We start from the raw sequence: 26,674 nt of genomic DNA, 5'->3' as shown, positions 1-26,674 counted from the left end.
AAGGGTGTTGCTAGGTGCACCAACATTATTGCTGGTGCACTTAGCACTTAAAATGAAATGACGAAAATATCTTTGATCCATAAGTCTTTTAAGTTGATTCGTAAAAGGCTTACAGATCAACTTGATCCGTAAGACTTCTATGGATGAAGTTGATCCGTGTTATTCCGTAAAAGGCTTATGGATCAAGTTGATCCGTAAGCCTTTTATGGAACAACACGGATCAACTTCATCCGTAAAAGGATTATGGATCAAGTTGATCCGTATGCTTAATATCAACATATGGATCAACTTGATCCGTACGATTTACGGACCACCCTCACACACACCTATCACAAAGACGAAAAAAATGCAGGAATAATTTTGGTATTTTTAAAAAATACTGGGTGCACTAGCAATAATGCTGGGTGCACCTAGCAACACCCTTTTTTTAACCATCCTAATTAGAACTTTTAGTTCCAGAAACATTTATGTATTAGGTTGGAATGTAGGTTAAATAAGTTTGTTCAAAGGAATTTTTTTAGTAAATTTTTTTGGTAATGATAGTAAAGAAATTTTACATTAGCATATAATTTGTCATGTATGTAACAACAAATTTATTAATTTTTATAACAATTCTTAAAAGTCATTATAAAATGATTTTAAATCAATTAATAGTATAAAAATTTAGCAATGCATGTCTATCAAATTCTTTTGTTTAGTCTAAACTAATCAGGTATATTCTAACACTATCATATTCCTACATTAACATATGTATCATTAATTTGGTATTTGAATTCATAGTTTAAAAACTAATGGGCCAACCAAATTTTGGGGGGCCTGAGTCTAATTAATAATCAAGTCAAGAATTTTTTGCAATTTAAGAATATTTTCGGCAAGATATTTTAGTTAATTTTTAACTTTTTTTATTAGCTAAAAATGTTTGATTTTTCAATATATAAATTTTTTTAGTAGTTTATAGTGTTTTTTGAAACGTTACTTGAAGTAACATTTTAAAAAATGCTAGCTTCTAATTTTTTATATTTTATTTCATTTGTATCCTCAATATATTTATCTAATTTCATGATTATTCTTTTAAATAAATCATGATTTTATTATTTTTTTCATTTTATACTTTTTCAGTTACTTCAATGATTAGTTTTACCAAACACTTATAATTTAATAAATTAACTTTTTAACTTCTTGCTACTATCAACTAACTTCTTAACTTCCGATTAACTTTTTGATTAATTTTACCCAACATAATTAAAGTCACACTAAATTGAGTGATTCGGGTGAACCGATTGAATTCAATGAATTTGGACAATCATACACTTTAGATCAAATAATGTATAGAAGTGTCAAAAAATTAAAAGTAAGGAACTAAGAACTAAGTTATGCTATCAATGCAACATGTAAACTCAAATTCAGGGTTTACCTTTATCATAATTTAAATATTATCAAGACGACAAGATTGAATTTGGGATGAAAATTTACATCTCTTAACCTTCCTCTCCCCCATTATTTATGTTAGATTTTTTCCATCAAACTGAGAATGAGAATAGATGGGGGTTAGGTGTATTAAATTATTCATCTCCATATTCATGTTTGAGAAAAATTAGTGTTCCTATACCCATTTACTCAAGTAACAATTTTAATCCTCATTTTTTATTCTTTTTGGATACATATATACACATACATAACTTATTACTCACACATTAATCAAATGATATACGTTTTTGTTTTTTATCGGAAGTTATATATGTTTTTCATTTAATAAACATTCTTTATATTAAACTAATGAAATACAGTTAGCTATAAAAATAATAAAACAAGAAAATTTGATTAAAATATATCTAACTCAATTAAAAAAATTCAAACATATTCCAAACTTTATTTCTAAGACATATTAATACTACTTAACGGAATTGAAGTCCAACATGACAAAGTAATTCATCTAGTTGTTAATAAGATTCAAATTAAAAATGTGATTTGATCCTTTTTATAAGATTCAATCTAAAATGACTTTTATATTTTTTATTTTTCACAAAAATACCCTTCATTAAGATAAATTTTAGAATAATGTGATAGGAAGAGAAACATTACACATCTAATGTTTGTTAGTTAATATGCTGAATTAGTTTTAAAAATACTAGACAATATGAAACAACCTATTCATAAACATGACTATCCTATTCTCATTGTTGAATTCTTTAAATTAGTAGATAAGATGTGAGGATCATTATCCTTAGATTAGTCTATGTTAAAATAATCAAATCACCAAGTCAATAGATATAAATTAACCAGGGATAAGGAATGTCGCAAAAGGAGTACAACAAAAATTTGATTCCTACAATTAATTATATTTTAATCTAGTCTTTAATTTTAAGAAAAAAATTAGTCCTCAAAATTGACATTATTGGTACGCGAGTCAATTTGGTCCTTAATTCAAGTATGTGAAAGAGACCTAATTCATTGACACTTGTAAAAAATCAGGAACTAAAATTACTTTTTGACTCGCTGCACATAAAATTTATCCACAAAGATTTTAGAAACAAAGTTAATGTTTTACTCCATGATAAAAAAAATCAAAGTAATCATTCATTTGTCCATGAGTTCAACAAGCAGCAATTGACAATCTTCAAGCAGGGGTAGTTGCCACAAAGGACTATGCATATTAATTAGAGGCTAATCTTCATTTAACACAAAATTATTCGTCATTCCTTTGGTTTAAAGAAACCCCTATTCTCATTTATTTCTTCTCTTGCTGTCCCCCTCCAGCTCCACTCAAACTACTACGAAAATTACCTGTAAGGAGAAAAGTCCTTGTAATGCGCATGGTCAAGTGCAAACAGAATCAAGAGCACTGTTGACTTTGTATGCAAGTACAAAACGTATCTGTCATCAATGCTATGATGCCTGCCATCTAGAAACTCATTGGTAGAGAAACCTACAACCCCAACATTGTTTCGTAGGTTTTAGTAACGGTTAACCGTCACTTTTAACAAGTTGTTGTGATAATCTTCCAACTTTGGATTATTTCATTCCCTAACCATCTTGGCTTGTACTAATCTCAAACGTGAACAAGACAACATGATTAAACAAAAGACTATGACTTCTCCTTTGAAAGTGAAATGAAAGAGCCCTTTATTTATTGAGTTTAAGTTCTATACACTATCAGTCTCAAAATTTTATACCGTCAACTAATCAGAAATTACAATAAATATAATTTTCAAAATAGTTATTATAAAAGTTAACAAAAAATTTATGATTTGATGAAAATGTAATTTTTTTTATACTGTCAATGCATAGATTAGACCATTTTCTCTTATTCATTTGCATATATAGTGATTGTCATTCACTCTCTCATTAGCCATTCATTGCCATAATCTCTCAAAGCAATGGCTTCAGCTTCAGCATCTTATTCCTTTACCATTACTGTGTTATTCCTCCTTTATTTGCACTTGTCATGTTTCATAAATAACCTTAATGCAAATCATACCAATGCCAGCGGTCACAACCATCACAAACACCAACACACTCAGAATCCACCCTTAAACTCAAGGCTTGACATGGCTTTTCTTGGGCTACAAGCATGGAAGCAAGTGATCTACTCAGACCCAAATAACTTCACTTCCAACTGGGTAGGTCCTTCAGTTTGCAACTACACAGGTGTGTACTGTGCTCCCTCACTTGATGACCCTAAAGTGATAGTTGTGGCTGGCATTGACCTTAACTTTGCAGACTTAGCAGGGTTCCTACCCAATGAAATAGGCCTTCTCTCTGACCTTGCAGTCCTTCATCTCAGCAACAACCGCTTCTGTGGCATCCTCCCAATGTCCTTCACCAACCTCACTCTACTCTATGAGCTCGACCTTAGCAACAACAGATTTGTGGGACCTTTTCCTTTGGTTGTGCTTTCCCTTCATATGCTCAAATACCTTGACCTCCGCTACAACGAGTTTGAAGGGCCATTGCCTCCTCAACTCTTCAACAACACCATCGATGCCATTTTTGTTAACAACAACCGCTTCAGCAGTACTATTCCACCAAACTTAGGCAAAATCTCAGCTTCTGTAGTTGTCTTTGCCAACAACAAATTCGGAGGGTGTCTCCCCGAAAGCATAGTGAACTTTGCTGACACTTTGGAGGAGCTTGTGCTAATCAACACCAGTTTGTCTGGGTGTTTGCCACAACAAGTAGGCTTTCTCTACAAACTAAGAGTGTTGGATGTGAGTTTCAATAACATTGTTGGCCCTATACCTTATAGCCTTTCAGGGCTGTCTCACTTGGAGCAGCTGAATTTGGGGCATAACATGATGAGTGGCACAGTCCCTGTGGGGGTTTGTGAGTTGCCAAACTTGGCAAACTTCACTTTCTCTTACAACTTCTTCTGTGAGGAAGAGGGTATCTGTCAGAACTTGACATCAAAGAGGATAGTGTTTGATGATAGGAGGAACTGTTTGCCAGAGAAGCCACTGCAGAGGAGTGAAAAGGAATGCAAGGCCAAACTTGAACACCCAGTTGATTGCTCTGAGCTTTGCTGTGTTGTTGGGAGCAATGTCTCTGCTGGCTCAGTGGCTGTGCCACCTGCTGCTGCAGTTCCTGCAGCAATGCCTGTGTCTGCACCTCTTCTTGCACCAAGCCACCCTTAAGCAAGCGTTTGTGTTGATATGAATAGGCAAAATAAAAGTCTAAATTTGAGTTAGGGAGTCATTTTGTACATAAGTGGTGTGTTAAACGTGTCTGTATTCTGTTGTATCATGCGTTTTATTCCTTGTAAAGTGTTGTATTGACAGGAAATGAGCAAGTTCATAGATATCTCTCGTTTTGTGGAAATACTAGGTTCAAAGGAGACCATTCTATTTGGTACAATACTTCCATCCTATTTTAGAAAATCATGATTCTTTCATGTCATGAGAGATTACTTAATGGCTAGAAGTTCATTGTCCTTCTTTTTTGTATTCTCATTGTACTTCAATCATAAACTACCATACCTGATAAATTTTACTAATTTTTACAATAATTATTTTAAAAGTTATATCAATAGTAATTTTTTTTATTAATTGACTGTGTAATTTTTTTTTACCGTTAATCATTAAACTCTAAATATTAATTATTAAATGTTCAAGATTAAAACAAACAAGTTATGTGAATTCTTTTAAAAAAATCATGTAATTCTTTTAAGTGATCATATGATTTTAAACTTTTACTTTATTTTTTCACCATGGTATGTTTATCACCTTTGCTACACCATTTTGTGTTATTGTTCAGTCTTCTTCGGTGGCAAAGAGGAATGATAATAAACTTTATCCAAATATCAGGTAACTTGTTACATTACTTTGTCAAATTGAAATTTTAGCCATTTTGTGATATTATTTTATCTTTATACGGTCCCATTTTTTTTTTTAACATGAAAGCCTTTGTTTTTTAAAATTTGATATCATTTTTACATAAAAAATGTAGTTTTACATAAATTAAAAGTACATAAAACCGTGCGTGGGAAAACAAACTTGTTAACACTAATGGAAAATAAAGAGATGAACCTTGCTCAGGATGGATGTCAAAAGATCATCATATTGAATTTCTAATGTACAACTTGATATTGATACATAACCAGTGAAATAAAAAGGAGAGGAAAAAAAGAGTCTAAAATTATAACAATGCTGCATGATACAATTGTGAGAAGTATCGTATTTCAGTATTGTACTGAAGGTGCAATTATACGGAATATGGATTCTATCCCAACCTGCAAAGCAGAAGAACAAAAATTGTAACATGCAAATTTACCAGTTAACATGAAATCATGTTAGTGACTACCATTGGACTCTAGATATGGCAAAGAGTAGAAAACTAAGAAGTAACTGCTAAGTTCAATTTTGAACAGAATCACAAAAGTACCCTTACATTTTTTTCACAAGGGGAAAAAAATATTTCATGTTTTAAAAAGGAAATAGTTATGTTCACTGTCTTTCAAAATTATGTACAAGAGCCATAATCCTAACATATGGAATCAGAAGGAAAAATAAAATTACAAAATTGCTGAGATGAGGTGCCATTCTCTTGCACCAGACTAAATAGTGTAGACATTTAATCACAAACCACCATGTATGGAAATTTTATTGACTTTTATAATAACCACCTTAAAAGTTATACCAACTATATTTTCTAATAGATTAACCGTGTAAAATTATTTAATCTAACAATGAATAGAAATTAAAGTCAATATATATATATATATATATATATATATATATCAAACAAACAAAAATGTACATCTTCGATGCCACTAAGCATATTACCAAAATTATGTTGTTGGGCAGTGTGAGTTGATTCTCTTGATATGAACACTAGAAATCTCTTTATGCAGGTGGAAGAGGGCCCCGGCAAGTAGGGCACTCCATCTTTATATCCATCCATCTTTGCAAACAGCCAGAGTGGAAAAAATGATCACAAGGGGTCACCTGTGGAAGAGATGATGCATTAGACTTAGGTTATTTTCAGGTTGTAAAGATTAATTTGAATAGCCAAAGGTTACATTCACATGCCATGCAATCATTAGATCGCGGAGAAAGATCAATGGCTGTCATGCATATAACGCAGTCTGTGGCATGATTTGTATCTTGAGCAAACCTCCGATAATAGCAGTATTTCTCAGGTAGAAACTGCAAAGCACAAAGATGAAGTTAGATGAGAGAAAGGCATTATGTAAAAAGGTAACATGCAGCTGCATTTGTGATGCATGTTCTGTTGAGAAAAGCTTGAGGCAAGAACCCAAAATATTGAGTGTTATTATAAATACTAAGCTCATGATCAAACAAAATGAAACAAAGTAGTGAGTACTATGGAGCAAAATTGTCAAAACAAAGAATAAAGTGACCCATATTTGTAGGATGTCTAGCAAATCCGGAACATCAATTGTAAGTAAATATGATTGTAAAAAATCAACTTCAATTTAGAAAGAGTTAGATGAAATCAAATGAGTAAAAGTGGTTTAAAATATCAACAGAGTTGGGTCCAACCTGACGAGGAATGAACCACAAGGACCCAAAATAGTGCTGAAGCAAGAGAATTGCAGCTTGAAGTCCAACAAATATAGCCAAACAAACACACCAGCTCTGATCTGGTTCTATGTGCAAGAAGTTGTTAGGACAACCAAAAATATATAATGGGATTGCTAGCCGAGTAACAGTTATGCCTAAGATATAATGAGGATGCAAAGGCTTGCGCGAGTCACGAATAACATTGGTGATTATTTGAGGTATCCAAAATGAGTATACAAGAAGAAGAATAGGTCTCAAATGATTGTGGAATTCATACATGAGCAGTATGCCTCCCAATAGGATCCCATCTGCAAGAGAAGTTAAACAGTTAGATTGGATCTGAGCCCTACTTCTTCATACTAGGAAATCTTTGCGCCAGTTGAAGTAACTGGAAACATATAACAGGAGTTATCTGGCATGCTTGAACAATGGAGAGGAAAAGAAAATATTATGATATGGGCATTGGCATTCTAAGATATATGGTAGAAAGGTAGCCTATCCCAAATGAAAACAGATAACATGATCATAGATCCTACGGAACCAATGACTTCAGGGCATATCCACAGTCATGAGATAACAAAATCAGATTGCCAAATAAACTTTAATTAAATTAACACTTACAGAAACGGCTGTATAAAACTGACAATTCACGTCTCATTGTCTCCCAACCTTCACCATTGCTCAAAGGCCTACTTGCCTTCCAGATGGCAAGGAGATATCTCATCTCAAATATTGAGAAAACCACAAACTTGAAAAATGCAGCAGTTGCAAAAGCATTGAACAGGGATTCTGCATGGCAGGAAGTGACAACAGTTATTCATCGGACAAGCTTAAAAAAAGAGAATAATCAACCACTCAAGTCACATCTATTATAGCAATATACTACAAACGTCAACCTTACCTATTCCAAACTAATTCATAATCTCCATTTATGAACAAAAAGAAAATAATTGATCTCTTGACATGGTACAGATTTAAAGACTTGTATACTATAATTTTCTGCAGTGCTCTAGGAATTGGATGTTATAATTGAACAAATTTGAGTTTAGGGATTGCATTACAAAGATTAGGTTTGAAGGTGCAAGGTGGTAATGACTAATGAATGCATAAACAGGTTTTGTACATCCAATCCAAGTATAAATATCCAATTACTATTGGGTTCAATGTCAAGAGTGATATCTTCTATTAATGGCTAGTGTTTGGGGAGGGGGATACAGACACCAATGTGTATTCACACAGCCGAGTTAAATATGGCTATAGCCTGCTGGCCAGAAAACAAAATTAAGGGTAAAGAAAGATATTTGATTTCCTCTTCAAATTAAAAAGGATCCTTTGATATTTTATATCTCCACAAAACTGATACCTCAAAACTCTACAAGGATACCAGAGATGTTTTAGGAGGACAATAGAGAACTGTTTGTAGAGCAATCTCAAGTGATTAAATGAAAATCCTTACCACTTATTTGGAAAACTTACCAACTAGTATTCCTGCAGTCAAATGTGTAAGGCAAAGATAAGCATCTACTATGGCTTGCTGACCAATCATTAATATTGAAACCTTAGCAGCCCCCTGAAAGGATATGCATGAATCATATTCATTATAATAAATCATTGTCCAGTAGATTCATTCAAATATTGAATCATTAACCTTAATTAAATTCATTAAATCTACAAGATGAAATATTAAGTAAAATTTTGAAGCAATTTCTTACAGATTGGGTGTTGCTATGCTCCATTTGCCGAATTAATAGAAGAACTTGCAAAAATGAGATCTGGTATAAGTACATTAAGGAAATCACAGAGTAACGGACAATAACAGGGTGGAAGAAAGGAAAACACACAGTAATGGACAATAACAGTTTTAAAGCTGAAAGAATGTTGATGGCTGAAGGATACAAAAGTAACCATCAAGGTATAGTTCAATGCTTTATTATAGTAGACTTCAATGTTGATGGATGTTGCGTTTAACTGTAAAGGCGAGAAGCAGTCCCCATCGTCATCCACGGACGGACTCTCCATTAACCCTTCTAGCTGGAAAGAATCGTGCTCCCCTTCTATAAGAAAGCATATAACAGAAATAAAGGAAATTAATTACATAAAATAATTCTGAAATAAATCTGTACAAAAACAGAAATAAGGAAATAAATATCTCATGTTACAACATAACATCTGAGTCAAATTTGGAGGGAAAAACAAATAAAATATAATGTTCAATATGCATATTAAGAAAGAGAAAAACACGATGGAACAGAAAGTATTCATAAGCTGAGAGAACTCAAGTACCATGTTTTGATGATGACAGGCGTGAAACATGTGCAGCGATTTCTACATTGCAATGTTTCTCCATGCCATGTAATGGAGCTGCAATAAGGGCAAAAAATAAAAATAGCAAGTTAGTACTACAACAAGAACCAACAAGAAAAGGGGGGATCTCTTTGGTTCAAAGTATACTAATGAAGTAGATATATTACAATGCTTTCTTCTCCACATCTTATGTTGTGAAGACTCTTGGAATACTTGTGATGAGAAAACTCCAAGCTGTATACAGAAAGCCATATATAGAAATTAAATATTTATAATGCTTATTATACTCCCAAAAGTAACAAAGATAAATAAATTTTTACAAACACATATTCACGATGAGAACATGCTAGCAATTACTCTCCAGAATTAATTCCATTGAAATAATGACAAGCAGCCACACCCCACTCTATAGAACCTAAATGTGATCTTACTCAAGCATGTTTTCAAGGAGATATGAAGGGATTCCAACATTTGGTAATTTTTAATATAGTCAAGATTAAGATTTAAAGCTGTAAGAACACACTAAAAAAAAGAGGCCATATTAGAGAACATCCTATAGGCCCTGGCAGAATAATATTGTAGCAGATAATAACTTGCAGCTTCAAAAAAATTTAGAGTATGGTCAAGCTATCAAAGCAAAGATTAAATATGTGATTGATAGAATTAGTGCCTATAATTTAGGAAGTAATTAATCGGCTGTTTTATTGTTTATTCCTTATATAGATTTTAGTCCACCCTTGTGTATAGACATGAGTACATGACTTAGGATTGTAATTCTAATACACATCAGAAATTCCTTTCTTTACAACAGATGAGCTTATAACGACAAATAAAATCAAGCCCATGAAAAGGATAACACAAATTTGGATCATACCATCCTTAAATTCCATGACACTAAGAAATGTCAATTATATAGAATGAAGAATAATAAACATTTTCTATTGAAAAACGACGCAATACCAGATGATATGGATTGGATAAAATATAATCTCCATCCTGATTTAACCCCACCTCTTTTCCACTGCAATAAGAGAAAAGAATAAAGAAATCATTCAGCACATTTAAATATTATAGACTTAGCACCGCTATTTGAATTTTAAATTAATTATTGTTATCAAATAAAATACAACTCAACACACAACATAGAGCTTTAAAGAAATGATTCAAGATAAAAGTCTAAAATAGGAAGAAAAGAAATATTAAAAATTTGAACAATCACAATAACATCTCAACTTGTCTGCCAAATTATGCCTAACTGGGAATGCAGTGAAAAGTAAAGCAAGGTTCAATTGAACATAAATGAGATTAAATCAGAACTATTTCATAATCTCTTACATTAGAAAACAAAATATGCCGGTTGGTTTTTCAGATAAGACCCTTCAGGGTGCTGATAGCTTCTACAATTCAGAATGGATTTGACAGAAATTATGAAAATTGAATTTAAGCCGATACATAGACTAGAAATATAAGGCATGTCTTAAGTAATACTAATGAATTCCTTAGAGTGTGTTTGGATGAGAGAATTTAAAATTTTGAGAAATTTTAAATTCAAAAAATTTCAAATACTTCAATTGAATCTTTTATTTTCAAAATTTTGCGTTTGGATAAAAAAAATTAAAATTGTGAGGGTGAAAGAAAATAAATACAAAGTGAAGAGAATCATCGGCGTGAGGGAAGAGTCGTGAGTTCGAGAACGGGATTTCGGAAACTTTCAGGTGGAAAAGAGGATGAAGGTTATAAAGGAAATACACAAATGTTTTGGAAGGTTCTTCTATCAAGAAGAGAATTTCAATTTCTCACATTTTAGAAGGAAATTAAAATTCCACATTTTTAGTTGTTTAAAATTCTGTTTTAAAATTTCAAAAATTTAAATTCTTCATAAAAAAAAAATCCAAACAATGAATTTTAGATTAAAGAAATTTAAATTCTTTGATAAATTACTTTCCTCGGTTAAAATTCTCTATCCAAATGCACTCTTATGTCATTTATGATACCACTAAACAAAAAATGAATTTTTCTTGATTAATTTAATGTTTCACTCTTTGTTTTTACTAGCAGCTGATCACAATCAGTTTTATGCAGGAGAAATCAAAACCTCACTTTCTCTCACAGCTTTTATTATTCAAAAATGTTACATATATATAGAGTACAAAAAGAGAGAGAAGAGGACAGTGACATCTCACTGCTGCCTTCTGAATAAGGCTTACAGATTAAGCTACCAAATATAGGTAAAATACAAAAATATTCAACACTAAACTAATGTTATCAAGTAGCAATGCTTACTAAGTTCTGAATGCAAAGTTAGCAATTTATACTTAATTAGCTATTTTTCATTTGTAAATTACAATGTCCTCTAGTAATTAAACAGTACTGCATTAGCAAGAAAGGCATCATTTATCATATAGCAATCTGCAAAATGTATGTATGAAAAGATTTAGCCCAGAAAGAAAAATAGACCATTCTCAGACTCAATGCTGTAGGCATCTGAATGCAATAAGGCAGCACATAAATTGAGCTGCACAACTTATTGGTGTTCACCTGTTGGCTACCATTCGAAGCTGCCTATAAGGCCATATATATACACCTTCTACTCTGATTTGAGCTCCACCAACATTGTATTCATTGTCAAATACATCATGGAATATGACTACCCCCTGATAAATAAGCATAACAAAGAGAAATTATTTTTGTGAGAAGTTAACATGACCGAGTCTATAAATTTTCATCAATAAAAATATGTATTATTGTTTAATGAAACAAAGGGTAATAATGCATTTGGCTTCATCCACAAAAAAATGGTATTCAACCCAGATTAAATTAGGATGAATGCATACACATACACTAGAAAAATGAAACATTCAAAACGCACATTGTTTTTGGATGAACAAAGAATTTATTAAGGAAGAAAAGATAAAGACAAATGCAAGAGGATAAGAAATTCTCAATAATAATGAAAACTACAACGAAAAGGAGAAAAAAAAACTGAAACAAAAGACTAAGAGCATGAAACATGCAGTACAGCACGCCAATGACCCATCTCACTGAATATTTGCCAAAGAGACCTCCTTAAAAAGACCTTACGGATAACACCACAAAGAAGCTAAGTGAAAACCCTGGCCCAAATGAAATCCAAAGGTAACACTTGACTAGTGAAAAATCTCACATTTCTTTCCAACCAAATACAGTTAATCAGCAACATTGATTGACACTGTAAAAAATATGGTCCCTAACATACCTAGGATCTGTAGAGATTATTATTGTTTCTGACGCTGATAGACTCAGAGGTCCTTAGAGACATTGTTTCATGCCATTATACAAAAGCATTTTATTACACTGAATAGGGCCCCATCACATGAGTTTGAAATATTGATTCATTTACAATAAACCACCCAACTGTTCAATGCATACTAAGGGTTAGAATACTAGGGTTATTTATGTGCTAGGAATCTTGTTATGTTAGAAGTTATATTGGGCTGTGTTTGTATTAGTAGTACAACACGTTACGCTAAATTGACAAATTATCTTCAACTAAGTTAAGATGGATTAATGCATGCGTGAAGAAAAAACAGAATGAAAAGAGCAACTTTGCTTAATTCTTCGGCATATCAAGAGGACAGAGCTGGAAGTTCACTAACTTAAAGGGCCCTTTGTAAGTAAATAGTATTTAAATACCAAAAGGTAGAGAACTTAGAAGCTACTTCATTAGAAGCTGGTGTTATTTTAAAATATAAGAGAACAAATAAGAAACTGTATCAAATGTGAAAGCTGACTTTCTTCTGAAACTAGTCATATAGTTCAACAACTCACCTGCACATAATGTACACCAGTTATCTTTGTGGGCATACTAACTAATTCAATTACAGAATTTCCATTTATTTTTCTGATGTCTGGAAATCCGGTAGAACCATTTGTAGTATCTAAAAACTTCCAATTCCCTGCATTCAAAGAGGTCAGCATAGATATATCATCAGACTGTAACAAGCTTGTATACTCATTCCAAAATAAGTTAGCGAACAAAGTTTATTCTAAATATGCACTCATTTTCAAATGCATATTTGATAAATTGAACAAAATTCCTTTTATTACATGGTTAGTCCAAATGCCATAGGCTTAGTTTGTCCAAGGGAGCAAAGTGTCCATTTTTCTAAACAGATGCTACCCCATAAGCCATTATATTCTCTATCCACTGGCAGTTAACTAAGAATGTTTATTAACTTAAGAAAGAAGGTAAGAAGCATAGGTTAGGATCCAATTGAAAGATATGGGACTTGAGTCCCATATTGGAAGTAGGGGATTCTAGCAACAATTTTGGTCCTTGAAAAAGACAATTTGATCCATGAAATTAAAAAGTATGAGCTTATTAAAAAATTCAAGTAGGCACAGAAAAGACATGTTTGAAATGATAATATCATGTAATTGTGACAGTTCAGATATAGTTCATTATCCAATCATATATCCTCTAAACAGATATCAACTAAGCATTAAGCATTTTGAATTAGGACAGGGCCTGAGGTGAGGATTGCCTGAGCCTTTATAATCTCTATTTTGGTCATATCTACAGTCAATATGAGATTTCAACATGCCTAGGATTGGACATTTGGAGCATGGAAATTGTATTACTGTAGGACTGTTTATATATTGCATTGGGAAAACCACAGGGCTAGATAGATTTTTGATAGTCAAGAATGGCCCAATATCAGATTTATGATAGGTTTTAATACCATCTTGCACTTGGGTTGGGCCTAACTCCACCCCAAAACTAGCTCGTGAGGTGAGAATTGCCCAAGCTTTTATAAACTCTAATTTGTCCATATCTAAAGTCAATATGGGATCTCAACGAAGTAGTACCTCAGAAGTCAGACATACATCTAACTACGTAACTAATTAGATCAAACATTTGCTGATAAAAAAAATAAAATTATATCAAACATTTGCACTACAAACCAAAACTATACCCCAATGTTGTCAACATAAACATACATTTCTGTAAGTAAGAATACCAACCTCTGTAAGTTCCACTTATGTTCCATTGTGAAAATGGACCTAAGTCACTTTCGTCTTTTCTTGTAAAAACCCACTGAAAGAAGCAATGTCAATACTGGTAAATGAATGTATTTGACACAAGCATTTAAATACCAGTTTATCACTGAAAATAATATTTGGTTTTTAATGATAGGCCACATTGCATTGTAGAGATGAGGTAAAATGATAGTCCTAGGAAGAATGCTAAGGACCTTGCAACCAAACCACAAAACAAAAATAAATGGTCCATTGCAATAAACTTAATTGTAAAAGATTCAATTTGTTTCTCATTTGATGATTCAATGTGTGTCATCTATGTCTAAATACAAGTTCTGCAAATGTGGGCAACTACAAAAAATTGTTTAAATATGAAGTAATAATGTTTGCAAGTGCTAATTATGATTGATATTTATTTGAATTCCAATAAACGGGTTTATGATAGCATATAATGATATAAATTATAAGCACATTAAGATAGCAATAATTGGCAAATTTGTCTACCCTCAACCACTTTCAGGGTTAAACAAGAAGGATAAGTTCAAATGTATAGTTCTTTGTTAATGTTGAGAGGGGATCATTAAGCCACTCCAAATATAACTAAGTGCATTTTGACATACAATTCTAATAAAGAACACATGAGTATTATTTCATTGCAGATCCTTACTCCACTAGTCTAAAGCATTAGCAAGGTGTGTGTCCTCTCTGATGCTTACATCTAGCAAATTAACGGTTAATTTGACTATGCATTGAGACATTCTAAACACATTAACTTAAAACTCAACCTACACACAAATGCCTTCAGCCCTTCCCCAAAAACACATTGCTTTATTTTATTCTAGCTTGACATTAAACATCAAATTTTATGTTTCCACTTTACAACAGGAAAAAATGAAAGAACAAAAAACAGTAACACCTAAGCAAAACCCTTTACAATTAAAAATTAAGCAAGTCATGATCAATTTCAAGGCCAAAACAAAGCATAACAAGCTAGATTCAAATTTACAATCACGATCCACAAATTACCACTCCAAAAAACAGCATAGGAGCTAATTCTAAAACCAATAGCAACAAAGCAACCAAAATCTAATTACAACACAATAAACATACCTCATCACCCCATGAATTAGTTCTGTCCCTCAAGGGTCTCAAACCTGCCACAGGACTGAAAAACAGCATAAACACCAACCACCCACATGCAATTCTCAGCCAAATCCCCACTCCTCTACTCTCAAGTTTCAATCTTTCAGAGTCAACCTCAACCATGTCAAACCCCAAACACAGCATACCTCACAAAAAATTCAATTTGAACAACCCAGTTCCCAGGTGATCACAGGGAATCCAAAAGAAAAATCCAAAGCCCATCACAGGAAACTGCTTAAGAAAGACAAAGGGTTGCTTCGAATGGAGTCAAAGGAACGAATCGCCGGGTCACAAACAACAACGAGTCACCTCACTCACAGAGAGAGGATGATTCAGATAAGAGGAGAAGGAGAGAGAGACAGTGAAAGGCCAACGACTAGGAAACAAAATTCGCTTCACCAGCAAAGTCTGCCACCAAATGAAGCTACCTTAGTTGTGATTAAAAAATGGGTTAACATAATATAGTATGGTTATGTGTTTGGAGCAGAAAAAGAAAAATCAAAGAATTGTGGGGTTTGTTTGAAAAGGTCTAGGAGCCGTGGTTGACGAGGTTGGGTGTACTGTACTGTGGAGTTGGCTGCGGTTTGCTATAGTAGGGAAATGTATACGCGCCCTGTGGGGTGTGTTCTCACGTGCAGAGCAAACAAAGTATAAAAATAGGCTTAGTTACTCTTGTGTATTTTGATCTGCAGGTTCCAGTTGTATAAATTGGGTCCTCTAGAGGGACCGCAATTATGCTATTTGAACATTTCATCAGTTTTTTTTTTATAATGCTTAACAAATTTTATTGATATAATACTAGATGTTAATAAGGTAGCTAATGTCTTGTTTCACACATATATTAATATGATTTTAATTACAATTTTAATCTCGTATAATTATTATATTAGAAAGATTAAAAATATGATTAAGTCATATCAATCTCTTAATCCAACATCATGTTAGCAAAAATCTATTAAATACTTAATAGGACATTGAAAGAAAGACCTTAATCACACAATTAGAATATAGAAAACTAAAATTATACAATTATAACCCAGTTACACCAAAAGTATAAATAAGTTTAATCAATCTATAGTTATATTAAACCTGATGCACTTTACACCTTAGCATTTGGTCACATCAATATAATCAAATATTTTCACAGTATTATTAAAAAGGTTGATAATATATTGATTAAAATGTTATATACGGTTTTTTTTTACTGCAAAAGGGCTCATAACATTTCATGAATAAGAAGAACTTTGATACAATTAGGAGGATATTAAAAGATTGTGGACTATCATAGAATCCAAACACCCTAACAAGAGTGTAAACAACTTGATTCGCTTGTCTGTGGATTAAACTTACTAAAGAGATGTGAATACTACTAAGATTCTGTTTACAAGCAGATATAAGCCCTAATTTTGAGTTGGTGCCATTTGAATGAAGCAAGTCATACACGTGCGTGCAGTCAATCTAAAAAGTTACAGGTATGCCGCCACCATGAAAGGAAGCTTGGTCTAGCATGTGGTAAGGACACCATGAAACGGTGTGTGTGAGTCCATTGTCAAGTTGATCTCCAGGGACTAATGACATCCTTTGCAGCTCCTAACAACAAGAAGATGTGCTTTACGATATTCTCCATATTTTCTCATTTCGCCTATTGATTTTCTAGAGAAAATTATAAAAAACTGAGGAGAGAAGAGAGACAATACGTATGCGGAGGAAATAGAATTATTGTATTCTAATTCGAATTGTTCTCAGCAGTGATACAATAAATAACAGATAAACTAATTAGATAACAAGATATTAGCAAAACAGAATATTAAAACTAACTTGCTCCTTAAAGATAAGAACCACTTATTGACTAGGCTAATCTATTAAAACTGTCTTACTCCTAAAATATAGGAAATCAACTTATTTACTAAATCCTATTTTAAAAACTGAAAAATAAAATATTATGCAGTTACAAAAGTATATCTTCAACACTCCTCCTTGCTTTTGAAACTGCAAACTCCAATTCTTTGAGTTCAAGTTTGTTGATAGGTAGTGACTTTGTAAACATGTCAGCCAGTTGATCTTTAGACTTGCAGTAAATTAAGTTCACTTCTTCACTTTGTTGCATCTTTATCAAATAATAGACTTTGATGTTGAAATGTTTAGTCTTCCCATGACACACAGAATTATTTGCAATAGCAATGACTACTTGATTGTCAACAAAAATTTTAGTTTTGTTCTTTTGAGCAAATAAAATGTTTGGCCTTGTTGTAGTGAGATACATTAGACATCCAATCAAGCTCTCATAATATCTTTCATCAATGTTATCAACACCTTCTTCCTTGTTGAACTTCTCCTTTTGATTCATTGGTGTGCTAACAGATTTGCATTCCTCCATTTGAAACTTCTTCAAATTTTCTTTTTGCATATTTCCTTTTTTTCATGTTTAGCATTCTTTCAAGATGGCAATGACCAAGTCTCTTGTGCCAGAGTTCCGTGGGTGTGACTTGAGTGAAATAGGTGTTATGCTCCTCCTCTGCTGGATCAAATAAGAAGCTTTTACCTTTCATTTTAACCCTTAGAACTTCCCGGCCAAAATTGTCATAGATAAAGCAATGTTGATGTTCAAAGGACACTTTAAACCCCTTTTTAATCAACTGACCTACACTTCGCAAGTTTTGGTCAATGTTAGGTACATAAAGAACATCTGATATTAATTTGATACTTGAACATGTTGAAATTGCAACAGTTCTTTTTCCTTTTACTGGAATATAGCCACCATTCCCAATTCTGACCTTTGAGACATTAGTTGGCTTCAAATCCTTGAATAGAGTCTTATCATATGTCATGTGGTTCGTACAACCACTATCAATCAACCAACATTTAGAACTACTCCACATCGAATAACATGTTGCAGCAAAAATATAATCTTCTTCCTCCTGCTCAACAACTTGGGCATCGGCTTCTTGCTACTGAAATTTGCTTTTACAAATTATAGCTTCATGTCCAAGCTGATTGCACTTGTTGCACTTTGCGTCTGGCCGTTTCCAACATTTGTATGGTGGGTGACCCAATTTTCCGCAATGCTGACAAGGTGGATAATTTTTATTTTTATCCTTACCTTTGTTTTGGTTGTTTGCACTATTTTCGCTGCTTGCTGGTTGATTCTTTTTGAAAAAATCCTTTTTGCTTTCATCAACTTCATGATGTTTGGCGGGCAAAGCACCTTCGACAACACGATCTTGCCTCATCAACCTTCGCTGCTCTTGAGCTTGCAGGGCATGTAGCACTTCTGCCAATGTGATTTTCGACAGATCCTTTGTGTTCTCCAATGAAGCTATAGATGCTTCATACCTCTCTAGCACCGTTACCAAAATTTTCTCTACAATTCTCGAATAAGCAAAATCACTTCCCAACAACTTTATCTTGTTGGCAATACCCAACAATTTGTTTGAGTATTCTTTGATTGTATCTGACTCTTCCACCCTTTGAAGCTCAAATTCCCTCCTTAAATTCAGCACTTGCATACTTCGTATTCTATCATCTCCAACGTATTCCTCTTTCAGATAATCCCAAATTGCTTTGGGTGATTTAAGAGTCATGATTCTGATGAATATCATTTGTGAAACACCAGTGAACAAACATGACCTCGCCTTTGCCTTTTTCATCTTTCTTTCCTTGTGATTTTTAATTTGGGCCATGGTGGGATTTTCAAGCAGCGGATATATTTCATAATCCTCTTCCACAGCATCCCATAAATCCAAAGACTCCATGTAGGATTGCATTTTCACTTCCCAAAGATCATAATTCTCTCCATCAAAGATTGGAAGAGTTATGTGGGAAAATTTTGCTTCACCTTCCATGGTACAGGTCCCATAAGAATAAGGCTCTCGATACCAATTGTTGGTTTTCTAGAGAAAATTATAAAAAAGAGAGGAGAGAAGAGAGACAATACGTATGCGGAGGAAATAGAATTATTCTATTCTAATTCAAATTGTTCTCAGCAACGATACAATAAATAACAAAAGATAAACTAATTAGATAACAAGATATTAGCAAAACAGAATATTAAAACTAACTTGCTCCTTAAAGATAGGAACCACTTATTGACTAGGCTAATCCATTAAAACTGTCTTACTCCTAAAATATAGGAAATCAACTTATTTACTAAATCCTATTTTAAAAATTGAAAAATAAAATATTATGCAGTTACAAAAGTATATCTTCAACATCGCCTTTTCCATAAACGCCGTAGGGCAATAAAGTTTACTTGTTGGGCTTCACTCAGAGATGTTAGAATGCAGATGGCGCGATCCTTCAAATTCAAAGCATTTTCAATCATAAAGCTAATTTGATTCCAACAGCTAGATAGAGTCGATACGCAAACAACATTGGGGCATCCTAAGAAGGCGTGCCAAGTAGATTCATGGTCAGTATTACAATGAGGACAAGTCATGGGACATTGGACTCCTTCAGTTATCAATCTCATCATGGTTGGGAGACAATCCTGCAATCACTTCCATAAAAAAATTGTTATTTTATGTGGAATTTTCAAGTAACATAAGAGCATCTCCAGTGGTTTGTCCTAAATTAAAATCTTATATATTTGTTCTGGACTCCACAATATCAAGTGGGATTGAAGATCTTTCTCGTTTTTTTCTTTAGTGATAAATCTCATTTTGGGATCTTAGATAATTTTTTGTTAGAAATAGTCCAAGTCCCACGTCGACTAAAAGTAATTCCACATTAGAATATATAAGTGAAGGGCAACCCTCACCCCTTGAGTTAACTTTTGAGGTTGAGTTAGGTCTCTCACATTATACACTTTAAGACTTTTTGTAGGTTCCATATGGATTTCACTTTTAAATATTTTATTTAAATATTTACTAAATTAAATATAATTAATTAAGTAATTAAATTTAATAAAACATGAAAGGAAAAAATTTATAAATATTAAAAAATAGAAAAATGAGCATAAATTTAATTTTTATTTATGACTAAATGTTAAACAAATAAAAAAATCCATAAATTTGATAATAAAAAAATGCAACACATTAATGTCAGAGAAAAATCAAATTTCATTATTATTGTGACTGTAATATTCTCAAATATGTTCCACCACCAAGTCTGCTTGAAGTTGTTGATGAATTTCTCTTGTATGCATAACACGAAATGTCATTATCTACATGATCATAATCAACATCGACATTACCATTGAATGTATCTCGTTCGTCTTCGGCAATCATGCTATGAAATATAATGTTTGTTAACATTATGTTCTTTATTGTATCCATGTTCCAAACACGCAATGGACCCCATATAATTCCAAATCGAGATTTGAGCACACCAAATGCTTGTTCCAAATCCTTTCTCACTATTTCTTAACATTTTGCAAATAATTTTCTTTTGAGACCTTGTAGCATTGATACTGTGTTAACTCATTGGCAAGTGCACCAAATTATCACATGTTACAAAGTTAATCGAAAGTCCGAGTATCGAATCCATAGACTTGAGTTGGTGTATATCCCAATATTTAAGCAAGAGAAGAGTAAAAGAGGTAAGAAATTATAGATGTAAAATTTAAAGAAAGTAAGAGATAAGAAATTTAAGATTGAAGATAAAGAGAGGTAGGAGATGAGATAAAAATTTAAAGAAATAAGAGATTTAAAGATAAAAAAGTAGAAGATAAAATAAATAAGAGATTTTAAGATAAAAGATAAGAAAAGTAGAAGATAAAGATAATGATAATATGTTTGAATGCTTAAAGATAAATTCAGAATTTAAAATGTGTTGGGGCTAGCATGCCAAAACTACCTGTGATGTAACTTTAATAATTTTCTCTATCTAATGTTATTCTAGTTTTCACCCACATCTACTATGATACTTTATCTTTCGTTTCCCGCATGAAGAACCTAATTTATTTATTTTATCTCCCAAATTCATTTGCAAAGATAAAAAAGTAAATCGCATTAAGAATAAATATGCATGAAATAGGCTAAACAAACACCACTCTATCCCTAACAATGATTTTATTTAGATATCCTTTCCCATTTCTTTAGAAAATAATCATTTTTTAATGCATTACTTCCTAAAAAATGCATGAGTATGGATGATCAGACCACAATCAACAACAATAAAACACAGAAAAGAACAATAAAGAATTGCATTAAATAGACAGTAAAGAAGAGTTACATTAAAAGAGGTTGGTTTGCCAGGCTCCCAACAATGGGGTTTAGCCTCTCATAGTCATGAGAGACTTTACACTTTAGGGGTTGATGGGATAGAAGAAGAAGAGGGATGAATAGAGAATGAGAAGGGGTAATGGATATAGAAAGAGGGTTTCCCCTATTTGAGATACTCAGTCTTTGGATGCATTCATTAGAGAGTTTTGAGTCTCGATGTGTGTTAATTGCTATTCATGAGTTCTTAGTGCATTGAAAATTTGTAAGAAAATAGCAATGTACCTCCAATTTATGGTTCTTTTTGTGGAAATTGTAAATATTTTCATTCTTGTGTGAATTTATAGAGTAGAAACTCCATTTTTGTGATCTAATGCTAAATTCCACTCAGTTTGTAGGCTAAAGAAGAGAAGGTGTAAAAAATTGCTGATGAACTCGCTTAGTGAGGCAGCCAGCTCGCTTAGCGGATGCAAAATCCTAGAAGATGATACGTTAGAGATTAGCGCGCTCAGCGCGCAGGCAGCCCGCCCAATGAGGATGTTGTCTCTTCTCACGCTTAGCGCGCCCAAGCTTGCTTATCAGATTTTCACTTACTTTCACTCGTTGAGCGAGCCTTCGTGTACTGGGAAGTCCAAGAGCCTTTAAAACACTGAGTTGGTGGGAAACCAAAGGTCACTAAGTCTAGACCAAGCCATTGCTACGTGAAAACAGATAGAAGAAGGCAGAGAGGCTGGAGAAAAGACATTCTTCTTCACCTTTTTCCATTTTTTTTCACCAAAAATATTCCTTTTCTTGTTTGTATGAAGCTTTTCTTGTAATGGAAGGCTAGAACTTCTTTGTTGGGGAGTAATCTACTAAAAAATCTTGATGTAAACTTCTAACTATATATTAAATGTTATTTTCTGGTGTTCTTTGCTTCTATCTGTATTTATTTTACATGTTTGTCGCTTGATCACCCATTTGTATGTTTAGTTAGGCTTTTTAGTGTTGGAAAATGCTTTAAAACCTTAGAAATTGATAGAGCAAGCTAGAGGCCTCTGTATCTAGGAATAGAATGCAGTAATCTAGTATGTTTTGCACTATATGCTTATTGCAACTCTTTTAAAACGAGTTTATTAAGGAATCAAGAACAAAAGCTAAGAGAGTTAGACTCATTCTTGTGAGGAATCATGGTCTGAGTATTTACTCGGTGCAAGAGTGCTAGAATAACATTAAATAGAGAAAAACCTTTTATATGGCAAGAGAAAGTTCAGTAGAAAGCTCTCCGACACTTTTATCTTGATATTTATCACATTTTTATAGCTTTGAGTTTATTTTGTCATTGTCTAAGTAGTTTAACACATTGCAGAAAACTTATCCATCATTGAATCTTTATTTTATTTTAGTTAAAAAGTGTTTACATACTGAATATATATAATCTAGGTGAAACAAATTCCTCGTAGATACGATACTCGGTCTTATCGTTTTATATACTACTTGTGCAAATTGATACACTTGTCGATAGGCTTCAACAATGTGTCTTTCTCCTTTGCTTCCTACTCTTTTTATAGGCCTAAGGTGGCTTAAAATTTACGCGACCTCGCGCTAAACGAGCCTTCTGGGTTTAGCGAGTATGACGATAATCACGCGTTTAGCGCAGGATTCATGCTAAGCGCGCCTTTGAGCTTCTTCGCGCTAAGCTTGGGTTGGCCGCTAAGCTAGGCGACACGTTGGACATGTCTTGTGCGCTAAGCGAGATGTCCCAATCTTTAACTTTTTTTTCAAGGCTTTTTCTTCAAGTTTTTGCATCAATTTTCTTCTTTTGAATCCTGCTGGTAAAAAAATTACAATGATATTAAATTCCTCATTATTTCATTAAAAACAGCGATAAAGTAAAAGAATTCTAATAATTCTTAGTCAAAATTGACTATCAATTAAACCCAAATTTTGCAGTTATCATATGGTCTTCATAAATGTGACTCAATCAGGATAAATATCATCTGCAAGATAGTACCACATATTATATAGAGTTTTATTAATTGTAAATTATGCTGGAGGAGCTCAGCCTTGCAAAACGTCATCAAACATAAGCTATTGGTTTAACACATTAATGCCATTGTTTGAACCTGTAACTCCAAAAATATGCATGTCAAATCCACAAGTCTTATGAAGCGACGACTTCAAGTATTATTGTGGGTTTGCGATGATCACCTCTATGATATTGGCCCCATCATGCAACTGGACAATTTTTTCATTTCCAATGCATAATAGAACCTAACATACCTGGAAACCTTCGTGCATATCCAATTTGTAGTAGGCGGTTGATGTCATTATTGTTGGGTCTTCTCAAGTACTTTTGTCCAAATATCTCATTGGAACCCTTACAAATTTTTGTAAGCATTGAGTTGCAGTGCATTCACTAATTCTAAAGTACTCATCCACATAATCAACAAGTGATCTGTATGCTAGTATATGAATAGTTGCAGTGCACTTCTGCAATGAAGAAATACCCATTCTACCAACAACATTAGGCCTCATTTGGAAATACTGATCGTAATTACTAAGAGCGTTGACAATTCGAATGAATAATTGTCACCGCATTTAGAACTTACATCGAAATTGAGTCTTTGTGTATGCCAAATTTTTTGAGGAGTAGTCATTCTTCAGTTGTAGATGTTCATCTTCACGAATGCAATTAATGACTTTTCTAGGCCTTCTGTGTTGGCTGTTGTTGCCTCCTTGTTGCTACATTGCACGTAAGTAGCCTATGATTTGTTCATCATTATCGTCGTCAAGTGTTTCATAAATAATTTGTTTCCAAACTCTGCTGAAGAATATTGTTTGAAGGAGACGTACAACAATGAATGAGAATTGAACAATTAAATAGAAAATTATACAATAGTTAGTTTTGCAACAACTAGTTTTATAATGGCTAGTTTCATAACGACTAGTTTTAGAACTGTTAGTTTCATAACGACTACTTATGCATTAGCTAGTTTCATAACAACTAGTTTTATAACGGTCAAGTTTCGCAAATAAAAAATGAACAAATTAAAATACAGTTACAAATTAAAAAAAAAGACAAGTCAAACACAATTCCTAAAAATACAAATTAAAAGATGATTACAACAAATTAAAACTGCCTAACAAATTAATACTACATACCTAGTTTACACCTAATTATTTTACAAAATGCTTGATGGTCTTCGAGTGGAGTTTCGAACATTGTAGATGTGTCCTTCATTAGAATATCGTAGTACTCTTTTTCCAATTCTTTCTCCCTTAAGACTGCTAATTTGGCGTTGAGAACATTTTTTTCCCTCATTGCTTTCTCCACACTAGTCAAGTCTAATGGATTGGTAGATGTTCCTATTCCTTTCCAATGCTCTTCCTTTTGGTTGCCTTTTGCCCCATTGGAAGGACAATTGGAGATGGTGTGTCAGCTTCAGAATCTTCGATCGATGTTTCTGGATTAGTTGACGATGAATATGCCCTAGATGCAGAAATCTTCATCCTTTTAGAGCAATTTTCCGTAAATAGATATAACCATTTCAATTGATCTTTCAGAAGTTGGCAAACATGTTCCAAACCAAAATCACTCCCTTTGTGTTCCTTCCAAATGGCATATGCATGAAACGTGACATCATTATCCATGCAACCACTTTTCTTTAATGATATCGCTTGCCTGTAATGACCCTTGAACTTTTGCATGCCCAAATTAATTTTTTGTCATCGTGATTTCAGTGGACTTACTGCTCTTTCACGAGTTCACCTCGAAATTTGTTTTAATTTTTCGTGACTCTCAACCAAAGCGCTTCTTTTGCTTGACCAACACCAACAATTGGATCGGTTGAGATGTTAAGCCTTAAACTAATGAGGTTTGTATCTTCTTCCATTGCAAAGGCAACTTGAGGCTTCCTTTTTGTAGAAGACCTACCTATTTTCTCAATGACGATCTCTTCTAACCTAATTTGGGTACAAAATTGAGGAAATTGCAAACCAACTTCATCATTTGAAACCATGGTGGGATTGTTTGGTGGGATTGAAGGAAATGTTTGAGAACTTTGAGGATTTACGGTGGAAGGGGTTTGAGTGTTTGGCATAAAACAATTTGGTGGTGGTGGTGGTAAAAAAGGAAGGAGAAAACAAGAGGATGATTTTGTGAATTTTGGGTTGAAGGAGGTATGTGGTAATTTTGTAAAAAATTTATATAAGCTTGTCAATCAAATTGATTTGGATCCATTTCGCACATAAAATAACTAAGATTGAGATTAGAGAATTGAGATTGACAAATGAAGAATGAGAATGAAAATTGTATGTACAAATTTTGTGTATTGAACCAATTTATAGGATTTTATGTTTGTAACAACATTTTTTTTGCATCACAACGGTCACTGTGTACACAGTAATGTTCACTGTGCTCCTTTGCTTTTGTATTTCTTCCTTCCTTTCCTTATGTGTTCTCTTTTTCTTTTCTCCTTCCTCCTTCTCCTCATTCATTCTCTTTTTCTTCTTTTTCTTTTCTCCTTCCCCTTTGCTTTCTCTCCTCTCACGTTGTCCTTCTTCTTCTTCTTCTTCTTCTTCTTCTTCTTCTTCTTCTTCCTCTGCTGCGGCCCACCCCTTCCCCTTTCCCCATTCCCCTCCGCTACGATCCACCCCGTTCTCCCTTCCCTCTCCCCTCCACCGCGACCCCCTTCCCCTTTTTGAACCTTCACGTGGCCCACCCCTTCTACCGGTATGCCTATTTTTGGTTTGTTTTTTTTATTGTTTTTTTTGTTTGTTTTCCTTTCTTCTTCTTCATCTCCTTTTGTTGGTAGTTCTTTCTCCCATGTTTTGTTGTTAAGGAGAGAGAGTATTTTTTTTTGATAAATGTGCAGATCTTCAGGGATCTTGTAAAAGATCTCATTCTCCATGCTGAAGATCTTGCTTCATCCTATAGTGGAAGATCTGGAGAAGACCAAATCTTGAGTTCAAGATCCTTGCTCAAGATCTGGGATTAAAGATGCTTTAAGTGCTTTCAATCTCTAGGGGTTCTCAACTCGTGATTATTAA

At 33.4% G+C, this 26,674-nt stretch overlaps 3 protein-coding genes across 3 annotated transcripts; 1 reads left to right on the top strand and 2 right to left on the bottom strand.

Moving 5' to 3' along the window:
* The first annotated feature begins 3,306 nt into the window (after window positions 1–3,306).
* LOC114379416 (leucine-rich repeat extensin-like protein 4) lies at window positions 3,307–4,908 on the top strand. Its single transcript, XM_028338066.1, has one exon. The coding sequence runs from the start codon at window positions 3,378–3,380 to the stop codon at window positions 4,629–4,631; it is 1,254 nt and encodes a 417-aa protein (XP_028193867.1). The 5' UTR covers window positions 3,307–3,377; the 3' UTR covers window positions 4,632–4,908.
* Window positions 4,909–5,533: 625 nt separating this feature from the next.
* LOC114380132 (transmembrane E3 ubiquitin-protein ligase FLY2-like) lies at window positions 5,534–15,995 on the bottom strand. Its single transcript, XM_028339069.1, has 15 exons — window positions 15,453–15,995; window positions 14,328–14,400; window positions 13,131–13,258; window positions 11,862–11,977; window positions 10,284–10,344; window positions 9,491–9,557; window positions 9,303–9,380; window positions 8,916–9,073; window positions 8,732–8,791; window positions 8,496–8,589; window positions 7,641–7,808; window positions 6,999–7,327; window positions 6,525–6,641; window positions 6,279–6,440; window positions 5,534–5,725 (listed from the first exon to the last, which is right to left on the bottom strand). Exons 1-14 carry the CDS (start codon window positions 15,627–15,629, stop codon window positions 6,339–6,341), a joined length of 1,728 nt encoding a protein of 575 aa, XP_028194870.1. The 5' UTR covers window positions 15,630–15,995; the 3' UTR covers window positions 5,534–5,725; window positions 6,279–6,338.
* A 2,438-nt stretch (window positions 15,996–18,433) lies between these two features.
* On the bottom strand, window positions 18,434–19,327 carry LOC114378718. The gene has a single exon (XM_028337353.1). The coding sequence runs from the start codon at window positions 19,325–19,327 to the stop codon at window positions 18,434–18,436; it is 894 nt and encodes a 297-aa protein (XP_028193154.1).
* Window positions 19,328–26,674: the final 7,347 nt, after the last annotated feature.

Source organism: Glycine soja, chromosome 12, assembly GCF_004193775.1.
Source record: "Glycine soja cultivar W05 chromosome 12, ASM419377v2, whole genome shotgun sequence".
NCBI classification, from domain to species: domain Eukaryota; kingdom Viridiplantae; phylum Streptophyta; class Magnoliopsida; order Fabales; family Fabaceae; genus Glycine; species Glycine soja.
Note: the sequence above shows the minus strand (reverse complement) of the source record. Positions and strands in the feature narration are given on the sequence as shown.